The sequence below is a fragment of the Berghia stephanieae genome, chromosome 11 (genome assembly GCF_034508935.2).
Source record: "Berghia stephanieae isolate SIO BIC M18660-M18661 chromosome 11, UCSD_Bste_1.3, whole genome shotgun sequence".
Taxonomy (NCBI): Eukaryota; Metazoa; Mollusca; class Gastropoda; order Nudibranchia; family Aeolidiidae; genus Berghia; species Berghia stephanieae.
Genome location: NC_088370.1, coordinates 43,633,900 through 43,655,676, shown reverse-complemented (window position 1 = coordinate 43,655,676; position 21,777 = coordinate 43,633,900). Strand labels below are relative to the sequence as shown.

Sequence of the window (21,777 nt, the reverse complement as noted above, 5' to 3'; positions counted from 1 at the left end):
ACAAAGTATGTTTGTGTTTGTTGTTTGTTTTTAAGGGTTTTACGGCGCTTGCAACACATTTAGGTTATATCAGCGCCAGTAAAAAGGAAGAAAATGGGATAGTAAAAGTTCTAGAATTACAATTATAGCATCCAAGAATAAGGCAAAGGGGAATTGGTTAAAATAGGAAACAGATGTAGATTCCAAGAGCACACTATCAGTGTACTTAATTTGAGATCACCTAAAACTCATCCAGACACAAGCACAGAACCCAACTAAGAGGAACACACTCAAATGTTTTAGCAATGACCATGACGAATGTTTTTTCCTCTTTTTGAGTAAAAATGTTTTTGAATTTTGAAAATCCATTCATAAATAAACAAGTTATGCAGTTTCAAAGGTGTCATTTATTTGGATGACCCGCAAAGAGGAAAAAAACGCGAACATATGGGACGCTTTTTCGGCATTTTTTTTCAACCTTTGGTTGTATCTTGCGTAATAAGTGTGAAATTTGAAGAGCAAATTAGGATGGTGTTTTGTAAAATACGGGAAAAGTACTCGTCATATTCATATGAAATTTTACAACCAAAAAGAAGAAATGTTCATGTATTACCTTGTCAGCGACAAAACCTCCACGCCCGGTAGTTTTAGAAATATTTTACTCCAAAGAGTAAAAATCTATTTTAACGGTCTTTTGGTAATCGCACGAGTTTTGTCGCTTTACATAATCTAAAATGACCTTTTTCCTAACTGTGTGCCAACTTCAGTCATATTCATCAATAAACAGCGTCGTAATTAATTTTTTAAAATAGCATAAACAAAACGGCTTCGTCCCATATTTTGACGCGAATTCGGGCACTTCGTAAGCGAAAAAGAGGCCCAAAGATTTGTGCGGGATAGTCATTGCTAAATGTTTACCAATCATATATAATATAAATAAAACATAATACAATGTATAACAGAGAGATGATTTACAAGTAAAAAAAATTATCTCCCAAAACTAACTATACATTCGACTGTTTCCCTCCCAGCCAAGGAACTCCGACAAGGATCAGGACAAAACCAAATAATCTCATTCCAAGACAATGACAGGAAACAATTGGAAAACGGGTATAGGGGGATAGAAGACACAGCATGTAACTCCCTGCCCACTATGGGAGGTCAGGATCCCCACCCAGCAAAAAGTATTGCATTTTCCTGATGTAATATAACACCATATCTAGATGACATTACAATAATATTAACTCATGGAACAGACAGTACTACTTTCACTTGTTATGTTAGTTCTTTTTTCATTTTATTGTGATTATTCTGATAGGTGTTATCAGCAATTTAAAATCCCTATTTCAAAATACTTTTTTGTTGTGCGGAAAATAAAAAAGTGTCAAATCTTTAAAATCAGACGTTGGATTCCGAAACTAATTAATGCTTTGTCCAGTCTTAATATTATTACACACAGTGAAACATTTATTTCCTGGGTCAACACATTTTAACGTTTTTAATGGCCATAAATGTAATGGGCTGGACATCAAGTATGTTCTCTTCATTTATATTTTGTATATTTAAAAAGATATGGAGATAAGTTGATTAAACAATTTATCACACTCCTCCAGAACATATAATGCAATATATTGTGTGTGTAGGTTTTACTTTACTATTACAAATAGAAACAAAATCATCATCATTACACCAAACAACAACACCATCACAGTGGCGTAGTAGATGATACAAACAATGATTATGGTAGAAAAAGGCATTCATCTCTCTCTCACACATTCATACATCCATCCATCCATACATACATACACACACAAACATAAATAGACGCGCTCAGAGAAATGCATCACAATCACACCACACCTAATTCATATCACAGATAACAATGATATAACATCAGCAGTTAGTACAGATAGTATTCTGCAAAGACAAGTTTGACTAGGGAGAGTAAGAATAGGGAGGGGGGGGGGTACTACAAACATAGCCAAGATAGAGAAAATAATAGTGGCACCTCCTAGGAATTAAGAGATATTCAGACATTATTCTCAATATTCACAATGTAGAATTATTGCAGCTGGTGAATAAAACTTTCCCACACCAATCATTAGAGACGTGAAGGAAACAAACCCATTCAGTTCATATTTCTTGAATCAGTAACAGATGTGTATGTGAGAAATATGTTTTATGCTTTGAAGGCGCTTGCAACACATTAAGGAGAAAAGGTAAGACAGAGCGGAATTGGTTCAAATAGGAAACAGATGTAGACTCCAAAAGCACACTGTCAAAGTATGAGATCACCTAGTCTCATCCAGACACGAGCACAGGTCCGCACTAAGAGGAACACACTCAAATATTTACAAATCATATAATATGTAAACAAAAATAATACAGTGTATAACAGAGAGATGATTTACAAGAAAAAAATATCATCCCCCAAAATTCTAACTGTATATTTGACTGTTTCCCTCTCAGCCAGGGCATCCAGCAAGGGCCAGGACAAAACTAAGTAATCTCATTCCAAAACAAAGACAGAAAGCATGTTGTAAAACAGACATTGGGGGATAGACGACGAAGTCTGTACCTCCCTACCCACTATGGGAGGTCAGGAACCTCCCAGTGTGAGAACTATTATTGTAGGGCTACTTGCAGAGTATATATAATATATATATATATATATATATATATATATATATATTATATTATACGTTCCTGTACTACAATAAGTATAACTTCTTCACTCCTTCACCATATTCGTGGGAACTTTTAATGAGAAAACTGTAGAATTGGTGTTGTAAAGTGGTCCATGGTCAGCGGTCAGTGGGGAGTCCAGGAATGATTACGACATTGTTTCCATTGTGTAGCTGGTCCAAATTCATCGCCCACGATAGCCTATGGACTATGGACATTTCCATGAAATTTGATACCCCACCCCTAAATTTGTTACATATTTATTGACATTGGATTAACAAATGTTTACAAATCATGACATGTAAAACAAACATGATATAGTGTATTACAGAGAGATGATTTACAAGACAAAAAATATAATCTCCCAAAATTCTAGCTATACATTTGACAGTTTCCCTCCCAGCTAGGGTATCCGGCCAGGGCCAGGAGAAAACCACGTAATCTCATTCTAAGACAAATCAGAAAGCATGTTGGAAAAAAGATATAGGGGATAGAAGAGAGAGAAGACAGAGTAAGTACTCCTCTGCCTTCTATGGAAGGATAGGAACCCCACCCAGTAGGCTTGCTGGGGGGAAAAAAGAGACATTATGAAGTGCATTGAGCATGGTAAATCCGCAATTCATATTATTTATATAAATATTGATTAAACAGAGAGGATGAAATGAGTGTCTTTAAACTATGGAATCAAAGTGACCATAATCGCAGGTCTGATAAGCAAACAGAACAGGCCTGAAAAGTCCTGAAGCCACACCTTCTACTCTTCTCATTCCAAAATCCTTTATAAAAAGTCCTTCGGGGGACTAAACAATAAATGGGATACGTATTGACTCATACAGTGGCATCATTATTTTACTAGAAGGATCACAAGCGCCAGTATAAAAGGAAGAAAAAGGGATAGTAAAAAGTTCTAGAATTACAATTAAAGCACCCAAGAAAAGGTAAGACAAAGGGGAATTGGTTCAAATAGGAAACGGATGTAGATTCCAAGAGCACACGGTCAAAGTACTTAGTTTGAGATCACCTAAAAGTCTCATCCAGACATAAGCACAGGTCCCAACTAAGAGGGATACACTCAAATGGTTACAAATCATATATAATATATAAACAAAACAAAGTGCACGACAGAGAGATGATATACAAGACAAAATATACCATCTCCCAAAATTCGAACTATACATTTGACAGTTTCCCTCCCAGCTAGGGTATCCGGCCAGGGCCAGGACAAAACCAAGTAATCTCATCCCAAGACAAAGGCAGACAGCCTGTTGTAAAACAGATATAGGGGGATAGAATACACAGTAAATGCTCGCCTGCCCACTATGGGAGGTCAGGAACCCCACCCACTATGGGAGGTAAGGAACCCCACCCAGGCAGGATGTTGTGGCAGATTCTAAGGATTACAGGCAGGACGTAAAAGAACGAAGATGGATGGACTTTATTGACGACCTTTATGTATCTAGACTGGAACATAAGAAACCATCACTCTGAAACCAGAAGGTCAACTACACAAGGTCCGTACTTCGGGGGCTTTGGTTTTACACTTCCAACGAGATTGGAACCAAGTTTTTGATATCACACTTTTCTTTCCTAATATGGGCTTGATTTGATATTGTTGTAATGGTTTGAGAGTATTTCAGTTACAATAATGGGCCCACAACGATGGATTATCTGTCCTGAAAATAAATACATGTTGGCTTTAGAGTTGTTTTTAAAATTACAACAATGAACCCATTACATTTGGGTTACCAGACCTGTATATACACATCGAATCAAATGAAACTCACAATAGGGGAAACATGTGATGTCAAAAAACTGGTTCCTTTTTCATTGGAAGTGTAAAATAACTCTTCCGGACTAGATGCATACGTTGTGTAATTTATCGTCTGGTTTCAGAGTGTTTGTATCTTATTGTTGAATCGAATTATATGCTGGTCGTCAAGAAAGATCATCTTATACATTTCATAATACCAAGAATCTGCCTTTACATCCTGCTACAGAAATAGTTATGCCACCTTTATAAAATCTATTCATTATTAGTACTCCGAAGGACTGGTTACATACATACACACTTCCAAGGGTTTAGGAGACAAAGGAATAGAGAGTTTGAGTCACGACTTTTCCCCCCTATTCTAAGATTTTGATCGTTTTGAGTTTAAAGTCAATGGTCAGATTCTGGTTTGACCCGGCGTAATACCGAGTCGACGCCATAAGTCACATTTACAATTATTTAATATGTTGGACATCGCCGTAAAAGGGTCAAATATCCAATTTCTTGAAGGTGCCACCAAGTCCCTGTAAACCGGCGTCAGCTTTCTTTGTCTCACTCTTGTTGTTCTGCAATGCCATGGATACAAACCCAAACTTGTTGTTGTCCTCGAAGTCTTTATCTTCCGCCAGCAAGTTTGAAAACCAGATCTGGGGATTGAACCAAAACATTTCTGTCAAATCCAATGTCTGAAAACCAGATCTGGGGATTGAACCAAAACATTTCTGTCAAATCCAATGTCTGAAAACCAGATCTGGGGATTGAACTAAAAACATGCCTGTATTCCTATCATATCCAATGCCTTAAAACCTGGGAATTGAACCAAAATATTCCTGTCATATCCTTGTCTGAACATCACGTCTGGGAATTGAACCAAAACATTCCTGGCAAATCAAATGCCTGAAAATGAGGTCTGTTTGTTTTTGATTGTTTTGTTTTTAAGGGTTTTACGGCGCTTGCAACACATCAAAGTCATATCAGCGCCAGTGAAAAGGAAGAATATGGGAAAGTAAAAAAAATCTAGATTTACAAATAAAAGCACACAAGAAGGTAAGACAATGGTACAAATATGGATTCCAAGAGCAGACTATCATTGCACTTAGTTTGAAATCACCTAAAAGTCTCATCCGGGCACAAGCACAGGTACCTACTAATACTACTAAGAGGAATACACTCAAATTATTACAAATAACAAATAATATGTAAATTAAACACAATGCAGCGAATAAGAGAGATATGATTTACAAGGGAAAAAATATAATCTCCCAAAACTATAACTATACTTTCGATTATTTTCCTCTCAGCAAGGGCCAGGACAAAAGTAAGTAACCTCATTCCAGTTTTTCCAACAAACAAAAGAATATAAGATTTGGTGAGATTTTGGCGTTCGAGGCGTACAATAGAAAATCAGAAGTACGGACCAAAAAAAAAACATGAAAAAAAGATATTCAGACAGTTTGGCATAGTAAATTAGAGTTAAAGAGAGAGAGAGAGAGAGAGAGAGAGAGGGAGAGAGAGAGATAGAGAGAGAGAAAGAGAGAGAGAGAAAGAGAGAGATAGAGAGAGAGAGAGAGAGAGAGAGAGAGAGAGAGAGACGATTCTGTACCTTGTTGTAACTAAAGTTTTCCAGTTTCCCCCCAAGATCTGTGGGCAGGTGTTCAGGGGGGATAAGTTTGTGAATTTCGTCAAAATTGTCACCGTTCAAGCGGATCTGGGGAAAAGGAGAGGAAGGCGTCAAATTGGTTATCGGTCTCTATAGAGGATTGTATTATATATATTAGGGGAATGCGTTTGTCACAGATTATTTCCCTTAGTTGTCACCAACATGTATAGTGAACTCTTAAAGGAGCTAATCTCGCAGGTAAACATTTGAAATGGCTTGTCTATATATTGTGATTTATACCAGGGAACAGAAGTAAAAACATCACATGATACACAGAAAATAATAAGCCATAAAATAGAAGTACAAGTTCTATTGATACTACACGTATGTGTTTAGTAACTCAAATTTACTCAGTATATATACGAGCTTTTCCAACTCATCCTCCTCTCCTACTCCTCCTCCTCCGTCATTTCTTCCCCCACCTCGACTCCACCACCTCTTCCTCCTCCCCTTCCTCAGCAATCTACTTGTTTTTTTTTTTTTTTTTGTTTTATGCTGTTATGGCGCTTGCGACATGTTTAAGTCATTCTAACGCCAGTGAACGACGGGAAGATGATAGAAAAAGGTAGCAGACGTGACGTTGAAAGCATAAAAAAGTAAAACAATTGGGAACTGGTTGATACACGGAAAGAAGATTCCATGAGCAATCTACCAATGTGTCTATTTTGACATGACGCAAACGTCTCATCCAGGCACGAACAATGGATTTCGCTATGAACGATACACACAAATGTTTACAAGGTACAATATATTCCAAACTAATCATTATAAAAGTACATTAAGGGGGAGATGATTTACAGGGTAAAATATATATCAAAATAAGACACTCTACATTTGACTGTCTCCTACAAGCTAAGGATCCCGCCAGGACCTGGGAATAACCGAGCAATGTCAATCCAGAACAAAAATAAAGAGATACGCTGGAAAACAAATGGGGGATGATATACGACACGACAGGTGCCCTCCCCCCCCCCCCATCCATCCACTATGGAAATCTTTTGTGCCCAGGCAAAGGCTACCCAAGTTTGACAAGGCATAGGATTGGAACTCTCAACAAACAGAGAAAGTGTGGAGAGAAGTATCCCCCACCATCCACCTAAAAATAAAAACGAGTTTCATATGACTTGAATTGACCCATGTTTAATTCATGGCTAAGTCTAATGACAATTGTTTTGTTTTTCTTGCGACTTTAAGTGGAAAATATTTTATGTCTTGCTTGCTTCATAAGACAAGACCCTGCGTGTTTTGAACCATCCAATTTTCCCATGTCATTCCGAGGTGTCCAATGAATTGCTTCAGACTGTTAACTCATTTTCTATCTGGATTTGAATTAACAAGTCATCTCTTTATACAGTAAAAAAAAATGTGAATGTTTATCTACCTAAACTAAATCGTAGCAGAACTACTTTTTTTAGGAAAAAGTTGCGATACATCGAGTCGAGAAAACAGATGGAAAGTCTAGAGGCGTGTGGCCGTCAATCTATAAATTATACACCTCTGACATTTTACCACAATCAAACACAAATAGATTTTAATTTGTGTATACTATAATCTATCTATTTCTCAAAATAATATTTTGAAAAAAAAGTATTGCAGGAGGGTTTTAGTAAACACACCGCAAAAATTGTCATATCAAAGATTTTGGACGTAATTCTCAAACTTTGATGTGATCTTCCCATCCCTCATTTTACTTTGTGTCCGATCTGTAGCCTTTTCCACCCTGATCGAATTGATTTTCTAATGTCTTGAATTGTGAGTCGATCCCATACATTTGGAACTGACTCTTATAACTCTGTGTGTATAACGGTGCACGCCCATTACACATCACCAAATACTGTAGTCTATGGGAATTAAGTCAGGCTACATTAGAGGCTATTCATATTTGGAAATAAATCGAATTGGATTTCTGCTCGTACTGAAAATCATGTAGCGTTGTTAGAACCAAAAAAACTTATTCCAGACTGTTTTGATTAATCATTTATTTTCTAACCAGACGCGTCACCTTTTTACACCGATAACACTGCAATGCTAAAACAAGACACGACTTTCGAAACTTTCAATATCGTGATTTTTATACCAGTTTCTAAAGCAATAAAACAATTTTATTAAACTTGACAAGAATTAACTTAAGGATTTGTTTTTGTTGCTTGTAAATTTGGTTTTTTACTTCGCACTGAAACAGCGTCGTAATTTTTTCCTTTTCTTTTTCTAGCACCCTCCTATATAATTGTTCATTATTTAAAAAGTTTTATGCTGTTCAACGCTTCATGAAACTCTAGTTGTCCCCCATCCCCCACCCCCAATCCAATCTTCCATATCTGGATACCTCCTTCTCCTTGGTCTCCCTCTGCTCCGATAGTCCTCGATGACACCCTCATTGAATAGCTCATATTATTTGAACCATGTCATTCGATGAGGTCAAAGCAGTGTCCAGATGGTTGACAAAAGCTGGCAGTCTTTGAGGTCTGTTTTCTCAAAGACGCAGATTTTCCTTGTCTTGGATATCTATTATTATTCTTGTTGTTGTTGCTATTATTATTCTTGTTGTTGTTGCTATTATTATTATTATTATTATTATTATTATTATTATTATTATTATTATTATTATTATTATTATTATTATTATTATTATTATTATTATTATTATTATTGTTATTATTATCACTGTTATTATTATTGTTGTTGTTGCTATTATTATTATTATTATTATTATTATTATTATTATTATTATTATTATTATTATTATTATTGTTATTATTATCACTGTTATTATTATTGTTATTATTATTGTTATTATTATTATTATTATTATTATTATTATTATTATTATTATTATTATTATTATTATTATTATTATTATTATTATTATTATTATTATTATTATTATCATTACCAGTATTATTATTATTATTATATTATTATTATTATTATTATTATTATTATTATTATTATTATTATTATTATTATTATTATTATTATTATTATCATTATCATTATTATTATCATTATCATTATTATTATCATTATCATTATCAGTATTATAATTAATAATAATAATAATAATAATAATAATAATAATAATAATAATAATAATAATAATAATAATAATAATAATAATAATAATAATAATAATAATAATAATAATAATAATAATATATTATTATTATTATTATTATTATTATTATTATTGTTATTATATTATTAATATTATTTTTATCATTATTCATGTATTATTATTATGTCATCATCATCATCATCATCATCATCATCATCATCATCATCATCATCATCATCATCATCATCTATCAATGACAAAAGACTTACTCTCTGTACCAGCTTGTCCTTCATAAAAGATTTGAATATCGGGAAGAAAGTGCTGAAGAAGACTGGCTCTTTGACCATATCGTATCGTTTCAGACGAAGGGGGACCATGTCCTTGAAGAGAGGGATTGGGGGGGGGGGTAGATAGGATTGGGGGTGGGAGATAAAATGATATTATATATTAAATGATTCAAATTAAAACGGTTTGGCAAGGTGCCAAATCCTGACCTTTGGACACACAAAACCAACAGGCAGTGAATGAATCTTCAGGTCAGGCACAGACAGTGGCGATGGGATGGCCATACCCTTCGGAAGGACCCCGTAACATTATCTGGCAGGCTCTCAATTGGTATCCGCAGGGAAAAGAGACACGGGGTCGTGCAAAACAGACTTGGATGGATGGAGAAGCCTTCACCAAATGGGGAGTGGCGGGTCAGTTTTTCTTCTCATTATTACAATCCTAGCTGCTAAATTTGACACAGACTGTAGCTTTCTGCGAATCTCTTGAGGCAGACCAGAGAGAAGCATGTTACAAGAGTCTATTTTAGACAGTACTAGAGTAACGATGAGATGTTTTGTGACGCTCATTGTCAGATCGTTTCAAATTGATTTTATTTTTGCCAGTTTAAAATTCTATCTTTTGTAGAGAACACCAATCTGCTTACTCATAGACACATTTTCACCAAAAACAACTCCAAGATTTCTCCCATTTTTAGATGGAGTTAATTTGCAATCGTTGAAATCAAGTTGGAAGTTGCTAACGTTTTTGAGATTGCTTGGTTTGCATATCACACTGACTTGGGCTTTTTATTAATTAGATTACAATTTGTTTGTGTCATCCAGTCTTTAATGATAAAACACAGGCTTTCAATATCAGCGACAAGATTGGGCATGTTTTAATTTGAAACAGACTTGTAACTTTGTGAGTCGTCAGCGTAAAAATGACAGCTAAAATTATGATCTTTTATGACATTAGCTAAAGGTGAAATGTAAACACTAAAGAAAATGGGAGCTAAGACAGAGCCTTGATGAACTCCAAATTGAAGAGTGATGACCTTGGTCTACGTAAAACGTCTCAGACCTGGGACTTTCAGTGTCGATTGTTTTGTCAAATATAATATAGTACTGTATCAAGTCATATGCAAAGTAAAACTTGTAATGGCCGTGAAAAGCCTAAAAGGGCCTAATTATTTTTAATCAGATTTTATTACGAAAAAATACATTTTTATTTTATTTATTATTATATTTTATATTTTGTTGTTGTTCTAATTATTGGCTTGTATAAAAGATGTATGCATGTGAATTTTTACCAATTATAAATAATTTGTTCAATTCAAATCAACACCGAGGTCAGAATTGTACACGGTCACTGTCACCCACCCAACCACTGATCACGTTTAACACTGCTTGACTTTATTAACAATTCAAACAACACAATATTACAATTTTGCAAAACAACTTATCGATATTTTTGGGTTTTGATAGTTACAAAAATAAACACCCAAAAAACAACGAAAACAAAAAAAAAAAGACAAAAAAATTCGACACAACCAAATCTCTGATCAAACAAAATATCCTTTACCCTTGTAAATCGCTTTGAGAAGTTTAATGGATATTGCGCTATATAAAAGCACAATCTTATATTTTTTCCAAATTGTTTAAAATAAATTAATTTCTATTCTTTTCAAATCTATTTCCTTATCGAGACGTACCTGCAGTGTTGACGCCAGTAGTTTGGCCATGCCGGGTTTCACGTGAACCGCGTGATTTAACGTGATCGTGTCCAGCAGGTCTATCACGTGAATGCCGTGGACTTGGGTCTCTTCCTCCTGTCGGGGAAAAATGTGCGCATTTATAATATAGCGCATTTCCACAGCTTTACCATGCTCAATGCACTTCACAATGTTTCCTTTATTCCTCCAGTAGGCCATAATATAGACCAACATTTTCTATGCATGTTGTACAAATCGTCTGTTAACCGTCCTTTTTAAACTCACTCGTAGGATATCCATCCCCGCCTACTAATTTACACCTGAGTCAAGTGGGGTAATGATTATAAAGTGTTTTACTCAACGACACAATGTCGAGACAAGAATTTTCCATGATCACTGTTACCAATTCGACCATTGACCACGTTTAACACCACTTGAACTGTGTGACAAGACAAGACGCTGTGGAAATGAGTACCTGACTATAGAAAACAAAAAGGACGGCTAACAGATAATTGGTACTGTATGAAATGGAAATATGGTTCCATATGGCCTGCTGGGGGGAATAGATAAGACAATATAAGCTCATTGCGCATGGTAAATCCGTGGAAATACGCTATGAAATCTTCATGGTTATATATTACATATTTATATGAATATAACAAAAAACAACAAAACAAAACAAAAACAAAACAAAAAATTGAGCTTTATATAGCGCAATATCCACTAAATGTGTTAAAGCGCTTTACAAAGGGTCCCTGGTCAACAGCAACATTTAACATGTAGGACGGGACATGACGCCTGTTAGGCAATATTACAATCTTTCGGACAAAGACAACGCTGTTAACGGCCAGGTACTCATTTTACACCTGAGTACATTGAGATAATGTGAGTAAAGAACCTTTTTCAAGGACTCAACTATGCGCCGAGCACGAGGCTCGAACCCAGGACCTTCCGATCCGAAAGCGAGTGTCATACCACTAGACCACATAGCCTCACAAAACAAAAATAATAAAAAAAAAACAAAAACAAAAGAATAAACGAACAAAAAATTGTTAACACAAAAAAACAAAACGAGTTTTGAATTTATATAGCGCAAAATCCCCAGTCAAGAAAAGCCCATAATTCATGTTTAGATCATCTAGAAAACTTCTGGCATCCAAGCTCAGTTGCTAGAGCACTCGCGTCAAACACAAAATGACCGTGATCTATTCCGAGTGAAGTCGAGATTGTAGTCAATGCTTCTCAGACTAGTTCAGGTCTGTTTTCTGTTCTCGTAAGGATATTTCATATTCATATTTAATGAAAACGTACTTAATTTATGTGCAAAGTATTTTTTAAATTCTTATGTCAGTGAAAATCCTTAAAGGGCTTTCTGATTTTAAATCCTCATTATTTTTTCAAATTATTATTTTCATATTTTGTTGTCATTGTTACCAGTTGTTGTTTTGTATATAAGATGCATGCATAATATGCATTTTACTGACAATACATAATGTAATCCTTCATTCTTTCACTCCGGCCTCTCAGTCAATCCAGCAGTAAATGGGTAATTTGGCATGTTAGATCTGGCGGAGAATACTTTGGGATACAATAGCGTCCTATCCAGAGAATAACAAGAAATTGCTATTGTCAGTTTCACCCCATAGCAACCATGGGCATGGCGGCTCCGAAGGACTACACGGTCCCAAGTACAAGGAATTTAGGCTTTGTTTTGTTTTATTTTTCAAATTCTCTTAAGCTGTGTATGAAACATTGCCAGGGAAAGCAGGAAAACATTGCCAGGGAAAACTGGAAAACATTGCCAGGGAAAACTGGAAATCATTGCCTGGGAAAACTGGAAAACATTGCCAGGCAAAACTGGAAAACATTGCCAGGGAAAACTGGAAAACATTGCCAGGGAAAACTGGAAAACATTGCCAGGGAAAACTGGAAAACATTGCCAGGGAAAACTGGAAAACATTGCCAGGGAAAACTGGAAAACATTGCCAGGGAAAGTTGGAAAACATTGCCAGGGAAAACTGAAAACCATTGCCTGGGAAAACTGGAAAAACATTGCCAGGGAAAACTGAAAAACATTGCCAGGGAAAACTGAAAACCATTGCATGGGAAAACTGGAAAACCATTGCCAGGGAAAACTGAAAAACATTGCCAGGGAAAACTGAAAACCATTGCCAGGGAAAACTGAAAACCATTGCCAGGGAAAACTGAAAACCATTGCCTGGGAAAACTGAAAACCATTGCCAGGGAAAACTGGAAAACCATTGCCAGGGAAAACTGGAAAACCATTGCCAGGGAAAACTGAAAAACATTGCCTGGGAAAACTGGAAAACCATTGCCAGGGAAAACTGAAAACATTGCCAGGGAAAACTGAAAACCATTGCCTGGGAAAACTGAAAACCATTGCCAGGGAAAACTGGAAAACCATTGCCAGGGAAAACTGGAAAAACATTGCCAGGCAAAACTGGAAAACCATTGCCAGGGAAAACTGGAAAACATTGCCAGGCAAAACTGGAAAACATTGCCAGGGAAAACTGGAAAACATTGCCAGGGAAAACTGGAAAAACATTGCCAGGGAAAACTGAAAACCATTGCCTGGGAAAACTGGAAAAACATTGCCAGGGAAAACTGAAAACCATTGCCTGGGAAAACTGGAAAAACAACCCATAAAAGCAAAAAACAAAACAAAACAAAACAAAAGTACAAAAATTAAAAAAACAAAAAAAACAACAACAAAACAAACAAAACAACCCATCGCCAAAAGCAAAATCTGCCTGTCTTGACTTAGGATCAAACCTGAGACTTCCCGATGAGCACATTGGAAATGAGTGCAACATTTCAAACGCGGACAGCCAAGAATCATGTGATTATATCAATATAGTGACGCCATCTTCCCCTCACCCTAAAATAGTAAAGCGTAATGATATCAAGTTTACAACAATTAGTTGTGACGTCAGATTATCAAATGTTACATTTCACTGAAATTGTATTTATTTAAAATATCTATCATACATTAATTATTATTGAAAATGTCTTTTATTGGAAGATAACGAAATCCAAATCGATAATGGGTGAATAAGAGATTTTTTACACTTTGCGTTTCGTAATTCAAACTTTGTCCCCAATACACACCTGCAAGCTCCTGCAGCGGTTGTTTTTTATATTTAAAGGTTTTGCGACGCTTGAGACACATTTAGGTCTATTTCAGCACCAGTAAAAAGGCAAAAAATGGAATAGTCATAAAATTTAACGATTAGAATTGAAAGCACACGAGAAATAGTAAGACAAGGGAGAATGGTTTAAATAGAAAACAAATTCAGATTCCAATAGTATACTATCAAAGTACTTAGTTTGAGATCACCTAAAAGTCACATCCAGACACAAGCACAGGTCTCAACTAAGAGAAACTCCAATGTTTACGAACCATTATTTGTTTAAAACAAGAAAATGAAACAGTACATAACAAAAAGATGATTTACAAGGATAAAATATCATCTCCCAAAACTGTAGATGTACATTTGACTGTTTCCTTCCCAGTCGAAAGACTCCGACCAGGGCTAGGACAAAACCAATCAATCTCATTCCAAGACAAAGACAGAAAACAACCCAGAAAACAGATATAGGAGTATAGAAGACACAGAAATGAGCGCCCCCGTCCTCCCGCAATGGGCGGTCAGGAACCAAAGTATAATTGGGCTGCCTCATTGTATTTTTGTTATCACCTTATAACAATATCGGGTTTTCCCCAAAACCATAGGGGTGTAAGAATAATTGTTTCTGTTCGGATTGTAGTGGTAACGATGATGATGATGATGATGATGATGATGATGATGATGATGATGATGATGATGATGATGATGATGATGATGATGATGATCATGATGATGATCATGATGATGATCATGATAATGATGGTAATGACAGTGATGGCAAATACTACCAAAATTACACCACATACCTTAGCCAATTTAAATAGAATAAGAAATAACAGTTTAATGGCGTCATCCACGTGGTACCGATCTGGATCCCAACGGCCTGAAAAGCAAAAATTAAATAAAAAAGGAAACAAATAATTAAACATTAAATTCCGTTTCTTCATCACAAAGGGGAAAATTGCTCTTTATGGTCTATTTCAATATTCAATATATATTAAGGCAAGACACCCCTACCCACCCACTAACCCATAATCTCCCCAACCCACCTGGTCTGACAATCACCACACAACACCAATCCCTATTCCAGTGTTCCGACACTTCCATCATGACAACACCCCCCACCCACCCATCTGTCATGAGTGGAATTTCGACATGGCATATTACCGTCCATTACGCGGACAGCAGCAATGTGTAAATTGGGTCCACACAATTATCTCCCTTGCCTGATATGACAATTTGTACTTATATGACAGAAAACCCCTAAATCCACCCGCGTCGCTCACACTCAGCCAATACCGGACAATGATAAAATTAAACATTTGGAAGACACGTCCACCACCACCCCCCTCCTATCTTCGACACAAAGACACCTATGAATCAAACTCTGGTCGCCTGGGTATTATAAAAATCGCACCTTACTACGAATTATTATCTTCCACAAAATTTCCTTCCAGGAAAGGATGAGTTTTTATTCTGTTCAGTGGTGTTATATTCTAAATAAGGGGTGAGTGAAATACACAGATTTAATTTTCTCCAATTTCTTTCTGATCTACAGACTATGTATCAGCAACATTATCTGCCCACTCTTGCATCTATTCGTCTACCTATGGTGTCGATATGATATCATTATAACTTGGATACATGTAATTTGATCATACATTACAATATCATTATTTATCTAGACTAGAGCCGTATGTATTCAGGAGGCCGAAGTACCCCTCATTTTTTTTTTTACTTCATGCTAGCCGAGCGTTAATGATATTACTTAAAATATTCATGAGTCTATACTTATAACGTACACGTAGTAGACTATTTTACTAAAATATTATTAGGTTTGTTTAGCCGTCTGTACCATTTGAACATGTTATTAGGTATATTATATATATATATATATATATATATATATATATATATATATATATGTATATATATATATATAAAAACCACTGTCTGAGGGCACACAATCCCGAGACAGGCCAAGGAAGTTTAACACGGGGAAATCTAACGTCCTGTTTATATTTATCATATGAAACCAGGTTTCAATCCCTTCATAACATGGACTATTAGGAGGAGTAGTCCAACCCGACACCATTGCATCAAACGGCACCCGACAATCTAGACCCGAGAGACGACCAGTCCGGCTAAGCACCTCGGCTTCCACATAAATAATCTCCGCAAAAATAAACAATACTGTTGCTATGTTAAGTGCCCAATGATGTAAACTAAACAATAAAAGTTTGTAAATACGTACATTAATATCATGCAACAGAATAAATCAGACTTACTATTATTGTCAATTAAGTGAGTTTGAAACTTGCTTTTTTATTCATTATTTATTTCATTGTGAAGGTTTTATCTTTAGGCAGCTTTTCGAGCCATTCATCACTGATGTTGAATATTCCATGAAATAGGATTTGCAGACCTCTATATACATTTAATCTTAATTAATAGGGCGATTCTGTGAGTGCAGAAGCTGACTACCTTTTGAAGGATTATCATTAAATTTTCTCTTAAATAAAATTTAACCTGCACTTGAAATACCACATTACACCATCCACCAACCTTCTCCACTCACCTGGTCTGATAACCAACACACGACATCCATCTTTATTCCTGTGTTCAAGCACTTCCATCATGACAACAACCCCCCCCCCCACCCCCATCCATCAACCTTCTCCACTCACCTGGTCTGATAACCAACACACGACATCCATCTTTATTCCTGTGTTCAAGCACTTCCATCATGTTACTGTCGATGACGTGTTTGACCTTGGACGGTTTGATGTCGTCATAATGTTCGGCCCTTTCATATTTTTCCTGGTAATGACGCCTGATCAACTGGAACGCTTTTTCCTGGTCAAACTTCCTGGCTCGGAGAAAAGCCAACAGGAACTCAAAATCTGTCCGGGGCTGTAAGCCTGAAATAAACAGTCCAAAGTAAAGCAACAAAGATTATTATTCAACAAAAATGGCATGAAATAGGTTGTAAATCTGGCAATTTATAATATAGATAGTTAAACACAGCATTCTTTTTCAAGAATATTTGAGTTTTTGTCAATTCAAAGAGCTTCTTTCTTTTCTTCTCCTTCTTCTGTCAGCAAACCCGCATTGTGCAGGTTTGCCATAATCAATGCCACAACTCCGAGCATCTCGGATTATAACACAAATCTTCTTCCAGGCTTGGTTCCTTCATATCGTCCTTTATCCTATCCAACCATCTAGTCTTTGGGGGGCCCATTTTTCCTCTTTATCGTTAATTTTATATCCAAATACTTTCCTTCCCACGTACTCCTCTCTCGTCTCTTAACATGTCCGAACCATTTCAATCTATCTTCTCTCATTTTTATTGATACATACTTTACTTCAGTCAACCTTCGAATTCGTTCATTTCTCACTTTATCTTTTCTTGTCCAGCCAAGAGACCATCTCGCCTTTCTCAACTTTCTTATCTTGTTTCATTGTTGTAGCTGCTGTCTCTAACCCACACAACACCGCTGGTCTTACAACAGATGTATATATCTTTTTCCTCAACTTAAAGAGCGATGAACCAAAATTCACATATGTCTGGTAATTCTCAGCATGAAGAAAAAACAGAATATATCTGGAGCACGCCTTTATATAAAAAATGATGGGAAGTACAGAGGATGGAGGTATGCCAGATGAAAACAGGAATAAAGATATCACAGTTTCAGGTAGACAAACTCAGGTCCAATTGATACGGCACCCACCGAGCTGAGAGGGAATGAGAGAGAGAGAGAGAGAGAGAGAGAGAGAGAGAGAGAGAGAGAGAGAGATGGACAAGTAGTCACCCTAGCCATTGAGCCACAGAGCTATGTATAAAACCGTTTTGAGATGTGTTATGCCCTGCTGTATACTATACTGTTGTATTCTTCAATCGTCCATTGTCCATTAACCCCCTTCTTACCAACCATAGAAAAATCGTCTCATTCGTTACGATGCAACCATTAATACCACAAAATTAAAAGAAAATATTTTGTTATAGCTGTAAAAATTTGACACTGTAATTTAGAGCTCATTTTGCTGGACTATATTAGATATTATAGAATGTAATTGTTGTTTGATGATTGAATCATTTAATCTATTTTTGTTTATAGTCAGAGTAAAATTTTGGATTAAATTCTGAAAACCGGCTGCTAAGGAGAGGGTTAAACATCGTCATCGTCATCATCAACGTTCTCATTTCTTTATTTTGCCTCGGTGTGCTATATGTTATTGCTGTAATACCCCAATTAGCCACACTCGCATTAAATTGTATTTTTTTCTCCTACTCTAGGCGCATTATAAAATCCGTTTAAACCTGTTTTTGTATCAAATGCTTACAGTTTTCAAAATCTGAATTATAAAATTTGAGTAAAGGAATATTCTCTATTTTGAGGAAAATGAATTTTACTTGTTGCATATCCCAGTTCATGTAGCATTAAAATGATAGTATCCTTTTCTATTTCAGGTTATTTCATACATGTAGTTAAAACCAAGATACCGATTTACGACTGGGTAAACTGAGTTTTAGAATACAAAAAAATGAAAGGTAGAAAATATATAGCTCTATACTTGGTTATTTATTTATCTATTTATTTATGTATTTTATTTATTTATTTATATATTTATTTATGTATTTTATTTATTTATTTGTCTATTTATTTATGTATTTTATCTATTTATTTATCTATCTATTTATGTATTTTATTTATCTATTTAACTATTTATGTATGCATTTTATTTATTTATTTATATATTTATTTATGTATTTTATTTATTTATTTATCTTCATATTTTATATTTTGCTTCCTTTGGTTAGTTATTAATTCTATCTGTTTTGATTTGTTAACTGGAAATTGTATGTTAATGTATGTTTTATATTGGAAATTGCATGTTAATGTATGTTTTATATTGGACATTGTATTTATGTATTTTATTATTGAAATTTGTATGTTAATGTATGTTTTATATTGGAAATTGCATGTTAATGTATGTTTTATATTGGAAATTGCATGTTAATGTATGTTTTATATTGGAAATTGCATGTTAATGTATGTTTTATATTGGAAATTGTATGTTAATGTATGTTTTATATTGGAAATTCTATGTTAACCCTTGTCTTACAATCCATTTTCAGAATTTACCCCAAAATTTCACACCCACCCAACACAAAAATATAATTTTCTTACTCAAACAGAAAAGCAGCAAATACATTCTATGCCTAATATTGCTCACGTTTTTATAGCCTATAATACAAGATTTGTCTTTAAATTGTGTGATTTACAACAGAAATCTGAATGAAAAAATTGCTGGTTGGATCGTGACGAATGTGACGATTTTCGTGTGGTTGGTAAGGAGAGGGTTAATGTATGTTTTATATTGGCAATTGTGTGTTAGGGGCCTAATTATTAGGAAAATGGTTCAAAACACTGATTTTGAGATTTTGGCGGAAAACGATATTTTATTATCTTAGAAATAATATTATTGAAGTCCAACTTCTTAAAATAGACTAAAAAGGCACGAAAAACAGAGTAGAAAACGGTACAGGTACTTAGAAAAGTGTGAAAGGGAAGCTATTTTGCTATTTTCTCAATATGTCATTTTTCTAAGGGTATGGGATACTGTGTCAAACGTTTCTCGGAATCTATTCAATGAAATTGTCTGAAAATTTCCAGTTACCACAGAGATTATGTAGTATGTCACCATGGAGAGATATTTTGATAATTTATGTGTATTTCGAATTATAATCCAAATTATACATTTTTAACATCAATTTTGTCATAGCATTTTGATTCTCAACGTTGTAATGTTCTCATAAAATTCCATAAGCTATACCTGTAAAATCTCCCTATAGAGACACAAATTGCTACAATGTTGATAAGAGGGAAGAACATGGAGGTCATTCCTTCATTAGATTTCTGGAACGTTTGCCACAAGATTGTTATATATTTTTATACCAGACTCCCAAATTAGATCGCAAAACAGGTATCAACACAGATCATGTATATTTTCACCAAACATATTGTTTTTTAAATATAATGACGATGCAGAATGATTAAACCGTCCAATAAAGGGAACTAAAATCTGTTTTAGAAAAAGGCCCAAACCGCCCCTTATGGTATTTTTTATATTGGCAAACACCTAAAAATAAACCTTTGAATTGAATGGAATTGCCCGTAAGCCATTATCAATTTCCAACAGGAGCCAGTCGTTTGTTGATAGATAAAGGAAAGGAGATTGTGTGAAAACTGAACCATGTAATTATGTGATTGAATGGCGTTCTATATTCCAGGGTTTATGTAACCAGTCAACTGTGTTACTCTGGCAAAACACCTAAAACTGACGTATTCTAAAACATTAACAGGGATTTATAATTCTCGTCCTTCAAATATTGATTCATTCATTTTAATCTCATTATGGCAAAGAAAAAAAATCCCAAAACTAGGATTTAGAAGAAATCTTCGCGAAGTCCCAGGTTTAAAAGTTTTTTATCAAGATTACAGTAATGTTAATCCATTGATATTTCAAAGATGATTTACCTTGACAAATTTGTGAAAAAAATGTTTTTTGTCCGACTGTGGCAGAATAAAGGATTTTGAGATTTCAATTCAATTTGAAAGAAAATTAAATTTTACTTGAAGGCTTTTGTCAATGTTTTTTTCCGGCTGACATTCTCAAATAAGGCAAACAATTTAAAGTGTTGTCAAAGCAAGAGTTTTGAATGAACCAGTGTCGACGTGCATTCATTTTCAGGTCTGATATCCCAATTCATTATGGGCTCATTGTTGTCACGAAAACCTGAAAAATGACGCAGCATATTGCCTATGACAACAAAGTTAAACTAAAGCCATAATTGCAATCGGATGTCAGACCTGCATATATGTATACGTCGATCAGTGTCAAGCCAAAGAGGTTAAAATTTAGCCATTGAAATGACAAATAAATATCCAATCCAATCCATAATATTTTAACTTTACGTTCATACGTTTGAAATGCGCCCAGAGCCTCCAACCAGGGAATAGGTTGTGCTATATAAATGTGTATTATTATTATTATTATTATTATTATTATTATTATTATTATTATTATTATTATTATTATTATTATTATTATTATTATTATTATTATTATTATTATTATTATTATTATAATATATAATAATAATATATAATAATAATAATAATAATAATAATAATAATAATATAATAATAATAAATAATAATAATAATAATAATAATAATAATAATAATAATAATAATAATAATAATGGTATAGATTTATAGTGCGCCAAACATCCCTTCATCAGGAGGACTCTGGGCGCATAACAAAGATTAACTTAATAATGAAGCCCTAACACAGTACACGAACAACGCTAATTATACACATAATCAAAAGAAAGCCTGTCGGAATAAGAATGTCTTCAATCGACGCTTGAATTCCTCTAGTGAAGACGAAGAACGTATCTCTAGTGGTAGTAAATTCCACAACCTTGGACCAGAA

General features: G+C 34.8%; 1 protein-coding gene across 2 annotated transcripts in view; it reads right to left on the bottom strand.

Moving 5' to 3' along the window:
* Window positions 1-2,671: 2,671 nt before the first annotated feature.
* Window positions 2,672-21,777, bottom strand: part of LOC144957215 (alpha-tocopherol transfer protein-like) — a 48,762-nt gene continuing 29,656 nt past the window's right edge. Inside the window, exons 3-8 of one of the 2 annotated variants that reach the window (XM_078888269.1) lie at window positions 16,962-17,195; window positions 15,081-15,157; window positions 11,126-11,242; window positions 9,417-9,527; window positions 6,036-6,140; window positions 2,672-5,079 (exon numbers count right to left, since the gene is read on the bottom strand). In XM_078888269.1, coding sequence (XP_078744395.1) covers window positions 4,921-5,079; window positions 6,036-6,140; window positions 9,417-9,527; window positions 11,126-11,242; window positions 15,081-15,157; window positions 16,962-17,195 — 803 coding nt within the window. In that variant the 3' untranslated portion in view covers window positions 2,672-4,920. The remainder of the gene's footprint in view (window positions 5,080-6,035; window positions 6,141-9,416; window positions 9,528-11,125; window positions 11,243-15,080; window positions 15,158-16,961; window positions 17,196-21,777) is intronic. The other variant, XM_078888270.1, reaches the window with a different exon arrangement.